This window comes from Colobus angolensis, unplaced genomic scaffold (genome assembly GCF_000951035.1).
Source record: "Colobus angolensis palliatus isolate OR3802 unplaced genomic scaffold, Cang.pa_1.0 Scaffold424, whole genome shotgun sequence".
NCBI lineage: Eukaryota > Metazoa > Chordata > Mammalia > Primates > Cercopithecidae > Colobus > Colobus angolensis.
Genome location: NW_012117644.1, coordinates 559515 through 571614, shown reverse-complemented (window position 1 = coordinate 571614; position 12100 = coordinate 559515). Strand labels below are relative to the sequence as shown.

Below are 12100 nucleotides of genomic sequence, written 5' to 3'. Positions count from 1 at the left end.
TGCTCTTCCTCCCCCACTCCTGTGCCCTAGGAGACTCCTGCCGCCCCCTCCCGCAGGGGTGTAGTAAGCTGCGGAGCTGACAGCAGCCCCGCAGCCACTCTGCCCAAAGTCTCCGGAAGCCGCACGAGCTCAGGCCGCCGCAGCCCCGGCGGACCCACTATTGGACCTGAGGAGCCAGCCCTCCTCCCGCACTCAAACTTGGAGCACTTGACCTTTGGCTGTTGGAGGGGGCAGGCCTGCGGGTGGCTGGACAGCTGCGGAGCCGCGAGGGCATCTTGCCTGGAGACCGTCGGCTGCACTCGCGGGCTCCTGGCTTTGCCTTTGGGATCCCGAGGTGTCCACATCAGACGCATGTTGACTGAGACCTAGAGTCATGGATGTATGCGTCCGTCTTGCCCTGTGGCTCCTCTGGGGACTCCTCTTGCACCAGGGTCAGAGCCTCAGCCATAGTCACAGTGAGAAGGCGACAGGAACTAGCTCGGGGGCCAACTCTGAGGAGTCCACTGCAGCAGGTAAGGCCTTGCTGTGGGCTGGACTGGGCTGGAGGCTTTGGCTCAGAACTGAGTGGCCCGAAGTGGGCAAGTTGAAATCTAGGTTTGTACATGTGAGGTTCATGGAGGATCCACACATGGCACTGCCTGTTCCAGGTAGTCCAAGAAGTTCTTTCTGGTCGGTAGTCATGGCAAATGTCTCTATCTTTCCTGAACAATTCTCCTCATCCCCGCCTCAGGATTTTTTTTTTTTCTTGGCAGTAATAAGAAGCCTTTGGGGCAACTTGACCTTTTAGGTCAGCAAGGAAAGACCCCATCTTAGGCCTACTTGTCTGGAAGAATGGCCTGGTGAGATAAGTTCGTTGCTCCTAGTCAGTTTTAGTACTGAGCAGCATGGGGGAAGTTGGGGCCACTTACCTTGGAAAGGGAAAGTTAAGGCTAGGCCAACTCTGTTGCCTGAAAGCCTGGTGTTCAGGTGTACCTATTCCAACAACCGTGGGAACCCTAGTCCCACCCTTCCCTTAGGTAGTCTTGTCTCTTTGCTGTGTGCATTTGAAATGTCCAGACAGTTCCTTAGATGGAATCCTATTTACCACTAGGGTGTTAAATGGCCTTTTCTTGACATAGACATGATGTAATTTCTGGGACCACTTGTTGCTTATTCTGTTTCTTCTGACTGATGAGGGTGGGAAATCCAGCTACAGTTCCCCCCGCTCCCCCCCGCCCAGTCTGCTTGCTAGGGAAACCATGCTACTTTTGATCTGTCATGGTTTTTCCTATGCAGTTGTGAAGGCTTATCAGGCAGCAGGAACCCTGGTATACTTTTGCAGTAGAAAGGAACACTTTTATGTTTTGTTTTGTTTTTTTTTGAGACAGGGTTTTGATCTGTCGTTCAAGCTGGAATGCAGTAGTGTGATCATAGCTCACTACAGTCTCAAACTCCTGGGTTCAAGTCATCCTCCTGTGTCAGCCTCCCAGTAGCTGGGACAAAACACAAGAGTTACTGGGCCTGGCTAACTTTTTTTTTTCTTTCTATTTTTAATTTTTTGTACAGACAAGGTCTCTCTATGTTGTGCAGGGATCCCTCCCAAAGTGCTGGAATTACAGATGTGAGCCACTGTACCCATCAAGGAACTCTATTAAAATCCAGTCATTTTACATAAGGCTTAGAAGATCAGTTCTCTTTTCTCATTTGTCTCACCCTTTGGCTGTGATCTGCCCAAAGCTGTGACCTGCAGAGTTGGGGAGAGTTTATAGATAAGTTGTTTCTGAGCATAAGCAAGTTCAAATGAGGGGATGTCTCAGTGGGCACCTGCTGATACAAGTAAGAAAAGGAAATAATAGGTCATGGTGGCTGGGGAGTTTCATGGATGGATCCAGAAGCTGGCTTTGGTGGTAGACCCTTTATTGGGCAATACCTTTTTAAGTTCCAGATGTTCCAAGGGGGCTAGTTTCCAAATGAGGCCAGGGTTGCCCATATTGTAAGTAGGATACCTGGCTGTTGCTTTCTAGATAGGTTCTTCTTGCGTATTAATCCTGTCTCTCCATAGAGAGTCTCCTTGACCCTTGACACCTGACTCAAAGCTTGGTTCTCATTGGGCTATGAAGGGAAAGACTAGTGGGCAAATGTAGATTGAACTGTGAAGTAGACCTAATTATCATCTCTTGCTGTCCCTGTGACATTCTTATTTATAACTGATAATATGTCTTTTTTCACTCCAAAATATGAGTGCCTGACATAAAATGAATATTTTTTGGGGAGTGGCTGTTCTATATTTTAGACATAAACTAAAGGGATGAAATTTTGAATTTTAGACATTGGCTATTAGGAAGGTTGTTTTTTTTTGTTGTTGTTTTGTTTTTTGCTTTTTTTTTTTTGCTTGAAGTAAAAGGCATTCTAGCCTTCCTCACGACCACCCCATGACTTGAGTTTTTGGAGACAATTCTTCACACAGCGTATATTTCAGAGGCCTGGCTATACTGATTATACCACTTAGACCTACTCTTGCTCAGTTTAGCAACTGGTTTCTGTTGTCACAATAATAGTGAATTCCAGGGAGGAAAGTCTCAGAGAGACCTTAGGTGCTGTGAATGTCTAAGGTTTGTGGAAACCTGGAGGTTCCAACACTATTGTTATGGTAGCTTTTCCCCTTGGGTCTGCCTGGGGTTTTGTCTGACTCAGACAGGGACTTATTTTTGCAAAGAGGTGATTCATATAGACTGGGATCTTCAAAACAGTGTGGAGAGAAACTTCCTATGCAACTAGGAACTCTTGCATCCTTTCCAGCCTCTCTGTATCCCCAGAACACAGGAGGAGGTTTACTTGCTCTTAAAACTACTACTATTAAAAATCAGATTCAGCATACCCAGTGAATTTGCGTGTTCTCTGCAGTTTGTATTTTACAATTACACAGCTGTTGTTCCAACAGTCTCACAATAGCCCTGTTACAATGCAGGGCAGGTGGTATTGTCCCAGTTTTATGGGTGAAGAAACCTGGTCCTGTGCTTGGTCTTTCTTATAGGCAGGTCTTCTGATACTTAAGTCTTGGATTTCTTCCATCTTCTCGGGTCCTGCCCTGTTAAAGGAGTGCTAGGCAGGGCCGGAGAATGTTGCTTTCCCTCTGACAATTAGGCAGGCCCTGGTGACTCTGTAGCTGAGAGCCAAGAAAAGAGCTGCACTTCTTTTCTGCTCTGGAGAGTGTTTTGCAGGGGCCCAGAGAATTTGATTTTTTCTCTTTTGGATGTATATACCCATCTGTCTCTTTTTAGTTAGTTAAAATATTTGATTCTAAGAATGATTTAGTTAAAATGCTTATGGCTTTAGCATGCATACAATTAACACTACGAAAGCCTGATCCTGGAGTGAAGGCAGGTGCTCTGCAAGGAAGATCTCTCACTGGGCCGTGGAGAGGCCATTCCTGTCACCTTCTGGCTCCTTAATACCTATACACCCAGCCATGCTAAGTCACTTTCTCAGTAAAGATCTCTGCCTGCCTGTGCAACTCTGGGGCTTGCGTTTCTGAAGCTGGCCAGATACAGATGCTTGGAACCACCCTTAGACTCTAGAAAACGACAATGGTTTCTGTAGAATGTGCATGAGGGACCTCAGGTGGAGTCTGGAGTTGTGGCTGCCAGTGTTGGAGGTATCGAGGGCCTCTAATCAGGAACTGTGGTTTGGTTCTGTGTAGCTAGGACAGGACCTTGGAGGATTGGCATCTAGGCAGTGTGCAGAGTGCAGGCTGGCTTCTCAATCAACCTCTGATGGAGTGGCAGGCCAGAACCCTGCCTTCCATCCCCAGCTAGTTGCTGCTGCCTCCAAGGCTATAAATGGCCTGGCCATCTTGGTAGCTATGCTAATTTTAGCTGAGGGTGGCTCCCGGAACTGGGCTAGGGCCAAGAGCAGGTAGGTGGGGCTTGGCTGAAGCTAATACTGGGGCCTGGGGAGAGGGACACACTAAGCCTGGGGTAGCCAGGATATAATCTGCTCCCAGGCCTCAGCTTTGACAATCACCCTTACCTAGGTTAATTGATTCAGCAAACATTGAACAATGCCAGCTAATGTGGTATTTATTAAACAAGTATTAATATTTGAGTGCCTTTTCTGGGTCAGGTAATATGTTCCTGTGGAGATTTAAGGATGAACGAAACAGACATGTTCCTTCCTTCATGGAAGTTACAGTCTTGTTGATGAGACAGATAATAAACACATAAATAAATATATTATCTTGTGGAAAGTGGCATGGAAGAAAACATAAAACAGGATGCTATCATGGAGAATGAGAGGAGAACAGAGATTTAGTTAAAGCCTGAACCTAATTGTAGGACAGATTAATACAATAACATCAATGATAATAATAACAACTAACTTTTTTAGAGCTTACTATATGTCAGGCACTATTGAAACATTTTGTTTTATTAAATTCTTATTACCGCGCTGTGTTATGTTATCCCCATTTTATAGGTGAGAAAATTAAATCGTGGAGAGGTTAAATAACTTGCCCATGTTTACACAAATAATAAGAAAGCCAGAATTTGAATCCAGGCAGTCTGATTCTTCTCTCTACCTCTACTTTAGCCACTCTCAAAACTTTCTGATAAATACTGCCATAGAGGTATTGTATATACATGCAGAAAGCTGTGGGAAGCCCAGAGGAGTAAGTGACTAACCCTGCCTGGGAGAGCTGGGGGAGGCTTTACAGTTTCTTTGTAATTTTTCTCAGATCTTGAGATAAAGAGCGGCTGCCTAATTCAAAGGTTAAGAGATAGAAACATCAGTTAGTTCACCCCATCTATTTTTACATATGAGGAAACTGGCATCCAGAGAGGCATTAGAGGTTTCATGGTGGGTTATTAGTAGAACTAGACTAGGAAATTTGAGTCAGGGACCTTAACTTAATCAGTTTTTCAATTTATAAGTCAAAATAATGGGTGCTCACTGCTTGCTTTTCACTATGGAAGGAACTTAGGGCTACTGAAGAAGTCTACGTTTTGTAAGGCCACATATATTTAGGGAATATTAAATACAACATAATGTACAGGCTTAATGATGTGCAAAATCAGGCAGTATAGACATTGTAAGCTAAGGGTTAAAAGAAATCTGTGTGGGCTGGGCTAGACTAAGGTGGCTGCAGAGGGCTTCCTGGAAAGGAGGGATTGGGTGGAGGCAGAAGAGAACAGGAGAGAGTAGTCTGACTTGGGGAGGTTGGAGGAAAGGGGGCATTGTAAATATCTGGTTTCACTGTTTGGTAGCTGGATGATAATTAGGCAGATTTGCTTCATTGTTGGCCAGCTACCTCACATGAGCGCCCATAGGTAGGAAGATTGCAGTCATGTGTGATCTAGTAGTGGTTCTATTTTTTTTTTTTGAGACGGAATCTCACTCTGTTGCCCAGGCTGGAGTGCAGTGGCGCGATCTCTGCTCACTGCAAGCTCTGCCTCCCAGGTTCATGCCATTCTCCTGCCTCAACCTCCCGAGTAGCTGGGACTACAGGTGCCCGCCACCATGCCCGGCTAATTGTTTTGTATTTTTAGTAGAGATGGGGTTTCACCTTGTTAGCCAGGATGGTCTTGATCTCCTGAACTCGTGATCTCCCATCTCGGCCTCCCAAAGTGCTGGGATTATAGGCATAAGCCACCGCGCCTGGCCTCTATTTTTTACTGTAATTTAGAAGTAATGATGAGTGTAAATAATACTTTGAGATATCTGTAGCAATGTAATGTGATATGAAAACATCTGTTGATTTCTATTGATGACAAAATCACAGGTATTGCTAATATTATTGTGGTTGGTTGCTCCATATGTAATTGAAGGAAATGCTAACTTTCAGTAAGAGAATATTGAAAACAAAGATGTAATTTCTTTCCCATCCAAATTCACAGGCCTCCTGAATTCTATCTACGGGCCCCTTAGGGATATGGGGCCTTCGTGTTAAGAACAGCTCTTCGGCAAGGAAGTGATGAGATCTTGTTGAGGGGAGTAGTTTCCTAGGTCTCTACAGGACTTGGGTTTCAGCCCCGAGGGGCCCCTCTGGTTTCCTGCTGGGTAGCCTTTGATATACATTGCTGAGTGGCTTTGTGGGCATGCTGTGGTATACTTCCCTTTGTGGGAAATGATTCTTTAGGAAACTCAGCAGGTCTGGTTGCTGTCAGGCTTTTAGAGAGAAAAAAAGAGACCAAACTGGGCCTCCAGAGCTTTGTTGTTGCTGTTGTTGTTATTGTCGATTAAAAAAAATCATGAAATATTAAGATACACAACACAGTATAAATAATAATACATTGAATACCTTCAAATTACTTTGAAAAAAATTGTGGTCTAAAAGCAGGAAATCATCCCAAGACCTTGTCTTACCCTAAATTCCCCCTAAAAAGTAAGACCTGGGATAGGGCCTTGCAGAGAGTTTATTTCGGAGAAGTGACTTCAAGAAATGAGGGATGGGAATTGTAAAGAATGAAACAGGGAATGGGCACGTGCACTATGGAGCTAACACCACTGTGAGCATCTGAGGCTCAGTGCCACTTAGATACCCTCTGAGAAGCCTTATAGAAAGCACTGTAGAATTGCATTCTACAGGTGATAGAGGAGGGGAGTATTTGTCCACCACCTCACCTTCACTGGCCAAGGGTTATCCCAGGAGGTGCTACCTCTTCTGTACTCCGGAGTTGCATATGCATCAGAATGACTGAGCAGGTTCCTTTAAGTACTGCATATTGGCCACCACACCCAGCTAATTTTTTGTATTTTTAGTAGAGACAGGGTTTCTCTGTGTTAGCCAGGATGGTCTCGATCTCCTGACCTCTTGATCTGTGTGCCTCGGCCTCCCAAAGTGTTGGGATTACAGACTTGAGCCACCGTGCCCAGCCAAGTAGTCCCCTTTTATCTGTGGTTTCAGTTACCTGAGGTCAACTGAGGTCTAGGAGTAAAAAAAGTATATATACATGTATAAGATGCATGCTGTTGTCTCGACCTTCCTGGGCTCAGGTGATCCTCCCACCTCAGCCTCCCAAGTAGCTGGGACTGCAGGCATGTGCCACCATGCCCAGCTAATTTTTCTATTTTTTGCAGAGATGAGGTTTTTCCGTGTTGCCCAGGCTGGTCTTGAACTCTTGGACTTAAGGGATCTTCCCAGCTTGGATTCCCAAAGTGCTGGGATTACAGGTATTAGCCACTGTGCCCAGCCAAATCTGAAAATATTAAGTGGAAAATTCCAGAAATAATTCATAAGTTTTAAATTGCACACCATTCTGAGTAGCATGATGAAATCTCATGCTGTCCTGCTCCATCCTGCCCAGGACGTGAATCAACCCTTTGTCCAGCATATTCATGTACCATAAGCTACCTGTGCTTTAGTCACTTAGTAGCCATCTTAGGGATCAGATCAACTGTCTTGGTGTCGCAGTGCTTGTGTTCAAGTAATCCTTATTTTACTTAATAATGGCCCCAAAGTGCAAGAGTGATTGCTGACATATTGTTACAATTATTCTACTTTATTATTAGTTATTGTTGTTCATATCTTACTGATTTATAAGTTAAACTTTATCATAGGTATGTATGTGTAGGAAAACATAGTAGGTATAGGTTTGGTGCTATCCACTGGGGGTCTTAGCATGTATTCCCTCAGAATAAAGGAGGACTACTGTAGTTTCATTGTCTTACTTCAGCTATACCCAGACAACATGCATAACTCTGGTGTGGCAAACCAAGCTTTTATTCAAGGCTTACTGTAGGCCATGGGGAGACTGTTAATAAAGTCTGGGTGCTAATATTTGACCTTAGCTCCAGCTGTACTCTCTTATTGAGTATATCCACCCTCCCTAACTTCACCTGCAGTCTTGAAATGGCTGAGCAAAAGGGCCTGGTCCCCACTGCATTGGTTACTTATTGGGGTATAACAAATTATGCAAAACAGAGAGGGTTAAAATAATAAGCATTTATTATCTCATAGATTCTGTGCATCAGGAGTCTGGATATAGCTTAACTGAGTGCCTCTGGCTCAGAGTCTCTCATGAGATTGCAGTCAAGCTGTTGGCTGGGGCTGAAGACTCTATTTGGGGGAGAGTGTTTTCTTTTAAGCTAGTTTACATGGTTGTTGGCAGGCCTTGGTCCCTGGCCATATGGGCCTCTACAGTGGGCTATACTGGACATGATGATTGGTTTCCCCTAGAACAAGTGGTCCAAGAGAGTGAAAGAGAGAGTGCCTAAGATGGACACCTCCATCTTTTTATCATCTAATCTTGGAATTGATAGGCCATCACTTCTTCTATATTCTGTTCGTTAGTAAGTCCAGCCCATCCTCAAGGTGAGGGAATTACATAAGGGCATGAATACTAGGAGGGCAAGGACCACTAGGGGTCATCTTAAAGGATGCCTCTGACATTGCCCAAGGGCCATGCTCTGGGGAACAATCACTTCTAGGTGCTGTGGCCTTTTAGTTTTTCTTTGACTTCCTTTGCTTACGACCTAGAGTCTTGTGGAGTCTTTTTATACTCCCTTTTATATTGTGTCTCTTGGTTCATGCATTACTTCATTGCTTTGACATGACCTATCCCTTTTTCCTTCTCCCTGGACTCCTGGGCTCCAGTGTGAAACTAGCTTTTTATCCTAGACTGTAGTCCTGCCTCCCAACCTTTTTTGTTTGATACCTTTTATTTTGGAGCCCATTGTACAGCCACTGACTTTGGAACCTTTACTACTCCAACTTGGCTTCTGAGAGTTAGATTTGTAGATGGCATTGCATTGGGACTCACAATGACAGATGAAAAACTTTATTCTGACTTTTTAGGCCATTGGTGTTAGGTGCTAGGACTTAAATCCTAGTATGTGAAAGCTGGAAGGGGTTTTAGAGACCATTTCTCCCAAACTTTTTATTTACATATCAGAAGAACAAACTTCCCCAAGGTTTTGGTAAGCCAGGGCTAGAATATAATTTTCTCTGATTCTCATTCATATGTTGTTCTCACTCTGCTGTGGAGCTGTCTACCCTAATGGAACCTGTTTGAATTGTTAGGAGGTCTGGGACCTATACAGAGGAGAACCAGGAAGCAGTTCACAGTTTTATATTATGTTCATAGAAATTGGTCTGGGCAGAATTAGGGATATACAAAGTCAAATGTCAAGTGCTGCTTCTTGGCACCTATCCAGCTAGAGAGTTTTTTATATTAGGCACAGAAAAAGAAGCCCAGCAATATCTGTTTTATATGGTGTTTAATATATGCACCCTGTACCACTCTTTTGAGAATATTTGTTCAGAGCAATGAGGAATCTGTTTGCTGGGATGTATAGAATAGGCATCTGAAGGAGATGGGTCAGAGCCTTATGTTGTATGTCTCACTACTGAGCCGTTTAGCTGGCTCCATTATGGATTTGGGGCCTCCACAGGCAGGGTAAATGTATTAAAAACTTTGTGGGGTTACTGTTGGCCACCTGGAAAGTGCCAACGGGAAGCTCTCTGGGCACTGAGAATTTGACAAGTTTACTTGTGTTCACACAACTTGCTAGGGCAGGCGAGACTTGAAGAGGGATGGCTGTGGTCCTGTCATGTTTATCAGAATGGAGTAGATTTCTTTTGTGTGAGAAGTCATGCAAGAAAAATCCGGAAATGAGCCAACAGCATTTACACTTTTGTTTTCTGCTGGGGAACATGGAATAGAGACGGTGCAGGTTCTAAAATTTCTCTATGGGTGGTGGTTGCTTTCCTGACTCAAGAGTTCCAGCCCCAGACCACTTTGCTCACTCCATCTCCCTCTGCTCCCCTTGCTGCATTCTTGGCCAAGCCAGGCTTTTTTCTTTGTTCTGATCTGCAGAACAAACTTTTATTTGTACTGCTTCACTTTTGTTTTCACTTATGTCATTTAACTTTCCTTCAGAATGTCTTTAACTGTCCTTCTTTATTCCTACTTCCAGTCCTCTATTAAGTCTTTCCTGACACTAATGCTAGCTGTGAGATACTGCTGACCTCTGAACAAACTCTGGTAGCACTTACTATCTGCAGTGCTCTCTGTACACTTGATACCCTGCTTATGCCACTTACAACAAGAGGCAACTTGATATGTCTTTTTTTTATTTTTATTTTTTTTGAGACAGATTCTCGCTCTGTCTCCCAGCTGGAGTGCAGTGGCGCAATCTTGGCTCACTGCAACTTTTGCCTCCCGGGTTCAAGTGATTCTCCTGCATCAGCCTCCTGAGTAGCTGGGATTCCAGGCGCGTGCCACCATGCCCAGCTAATTTTTGTATTTTTAGTAGAGACGGGGTTTCACCATATTGAGCAGTCTGGTCTTGAACTCCTGACCTCGTAATCCGCCCGCCTCGGCCTCTCAAGATATGTCTTTTGCAGTAAGCTAGTACCCAAGAGCGCTGGGCATTGGTTTGAGTTCTTGCTGACAGTATGACTCAAGCTCTTAAACGACAGTTTCCTCACTTGAAAAATGGAGTTATCAGCACCATAAGAGAGGGTAAAGAAAGAAAGAAAAGTAAAAAGAAATTAAAACTGTGTTTTATTTATTATTTTTTTGCATATTTCCTTGTCTCTTAAGGGCAAGAGCCATGTCTGGTTTGTTGGCTGTAGTACATATCCTCAGTACCTATGAGAGTGCTGGTCAGGGAGTATGTGCCTAATAGAAATTTGTTGAATAAATGAATGAATAACAATGAATTGATCTTTGGATTTAGTAGGTAGGGAGGGAGAGTACCGAGTACTTGACATCAGTTCCTGTAAAACACTTAGACAAGCATGCCCTGGGATTGGGATAGAATTCACATGGTGGGTTTTCTGAGGAGTTCTGTAGGGATTATTTTTCTGCCTGACCTAGTACTTCATCCCTATTTACTAAGCACCTACTGAAGCTGTGCTCAGTGACACTTATCTGTCATACTGAGGGATGGTTTGGCTATTGACTTTGGTTGGCAGTTTTTGTTTGCCACAGCAATGACTACCCTGAGCAGGTGGCTGCCGTAGGAGTGGAGAAGAACTGTGCTTGAAGAGGACATGAGACCGGTAGGCAAGGCCTCCTTGGGTCTTCCTGCTTGCTCCCTGTCTTTGGTATCATGGCCCACATGGGTTTACCTCAGGTCCAATTTGAGGCAGCTGAATGAACAGAATGAACTTTCACTACTTTGCTGAGACTAGCTTGTGGAACGGAGGAGGAAACCTTTCATGGTTCCCACTCCTGGGCTTGTTGTGCAGCAGAGAGATAGGAGAGTCCTGTGAAGATTGTTGGCTTTTTAAATGTTATCCCTGATGCTGAGAACTCCAGCCTGAGCAGGCATCGCATCAGCTTTCCTTCAAGACATTGGGGAGGGGCCTCTTGGGAGACGTGATGGAGGAGACAAAAGAATAAGAGCAACTGTGCTGCCAGCACGGCCCAGTGAGGGCTTTTCTGACCCTTTCCTCTCTTGGCCATATACACAGAGCTCCTGGCTGCCTTATGTTGATCTCTGGCCTGGGTAATGACCAGAAATCTCACCGGCAGGCAGGCAGGCAGGCAGGCAAGCAGGCAGCCTTTCAAATCTCATGTGCCTCTAATTTTCTCATTGTGATTCAGTAGTTCTGCTCCTGTTGGGCCTCTCTGGGTTATCTCAGGCCTCTCAGGAAGCTCTCAGAACTCTTGTCACTACAGTGTATGTTCGAACAAATGTATCTGTGCTTGCCAAGTTCCCAGAGCTGGCTTCTGAAATATAGCAGCCCGGGGAGATGGGTGGACTTCAGATGTAACACACACACAGGTTAGAAAGCAGTGTGTGTCTGTGTGTGTATTTGTTGCTGGGTGGTCAAATTTGTGGAGGTCTGGTTTCCAGAAACTTTTGCTGACAAGAGCAAAGGTCACTGGAACTCACACTTCATATCTCTGAAGAGATAAATATGTAATTAAGACAACTGAAATCACTTCAATGGTAAGAATGATGATGACAGTGGCTGGGCATGGTGACTCATGCCTGTAATCCCAGCACTTTGGAGACTTAGTCAGGTCGATCACAAGGTCAAGAGATCGAGACCATCTTGGCTAACACAGTGTAACCCCATCTCTACTAAAAATACAAAAAAAAAAATTAGCCGGGTGTAGTGGCGGGCACCTGTAGTCCCAGCTATTCGGGAGGCTGAGGCGGGAGAATGGCA

At 44.6% G+C, this 12100-nt stretch overlaps 2 protein-coding genes across 4 annotated transcripts in view; one reads left to right on the top strand and one right to left on the bottom strand.

The window, feature by feature from the left end:
* The window catches only part of LOC105522326, a 1993-nt gene extending 1640 nt beyond the window's left edge, over positions 1-353 (bottom strand). The window contains exon 1 of the mRNA XM_011956820.1: positions 82-353. Within this exon, the coding sequence (XP_011812210.1) occupies positions 82-353 (272 nt within the window). The remainder of the gene's footprint in view (positions 1-81) is intronic.
* STIM1 (stromal interaction molecule 1) overlaps positions 3-12100 on the top strand; it is a 222222-nt gene continuing 210124 nt past the window's right edge. For all 3 annotated transcript variants that reach the window (XM_011956745.1, XM_011956746.1, XM_011956743.1), the window contains exon 1: positions 3-512. In XM_011956745.1, coding sequence (XP_011812135.1) covers positions 374-512 — 139 coding nt within the window. In that variant the 5' untranslated portion in view covers positions 3-373. The remainder of the gene's footprint in view (positions 513-12100) is intronic.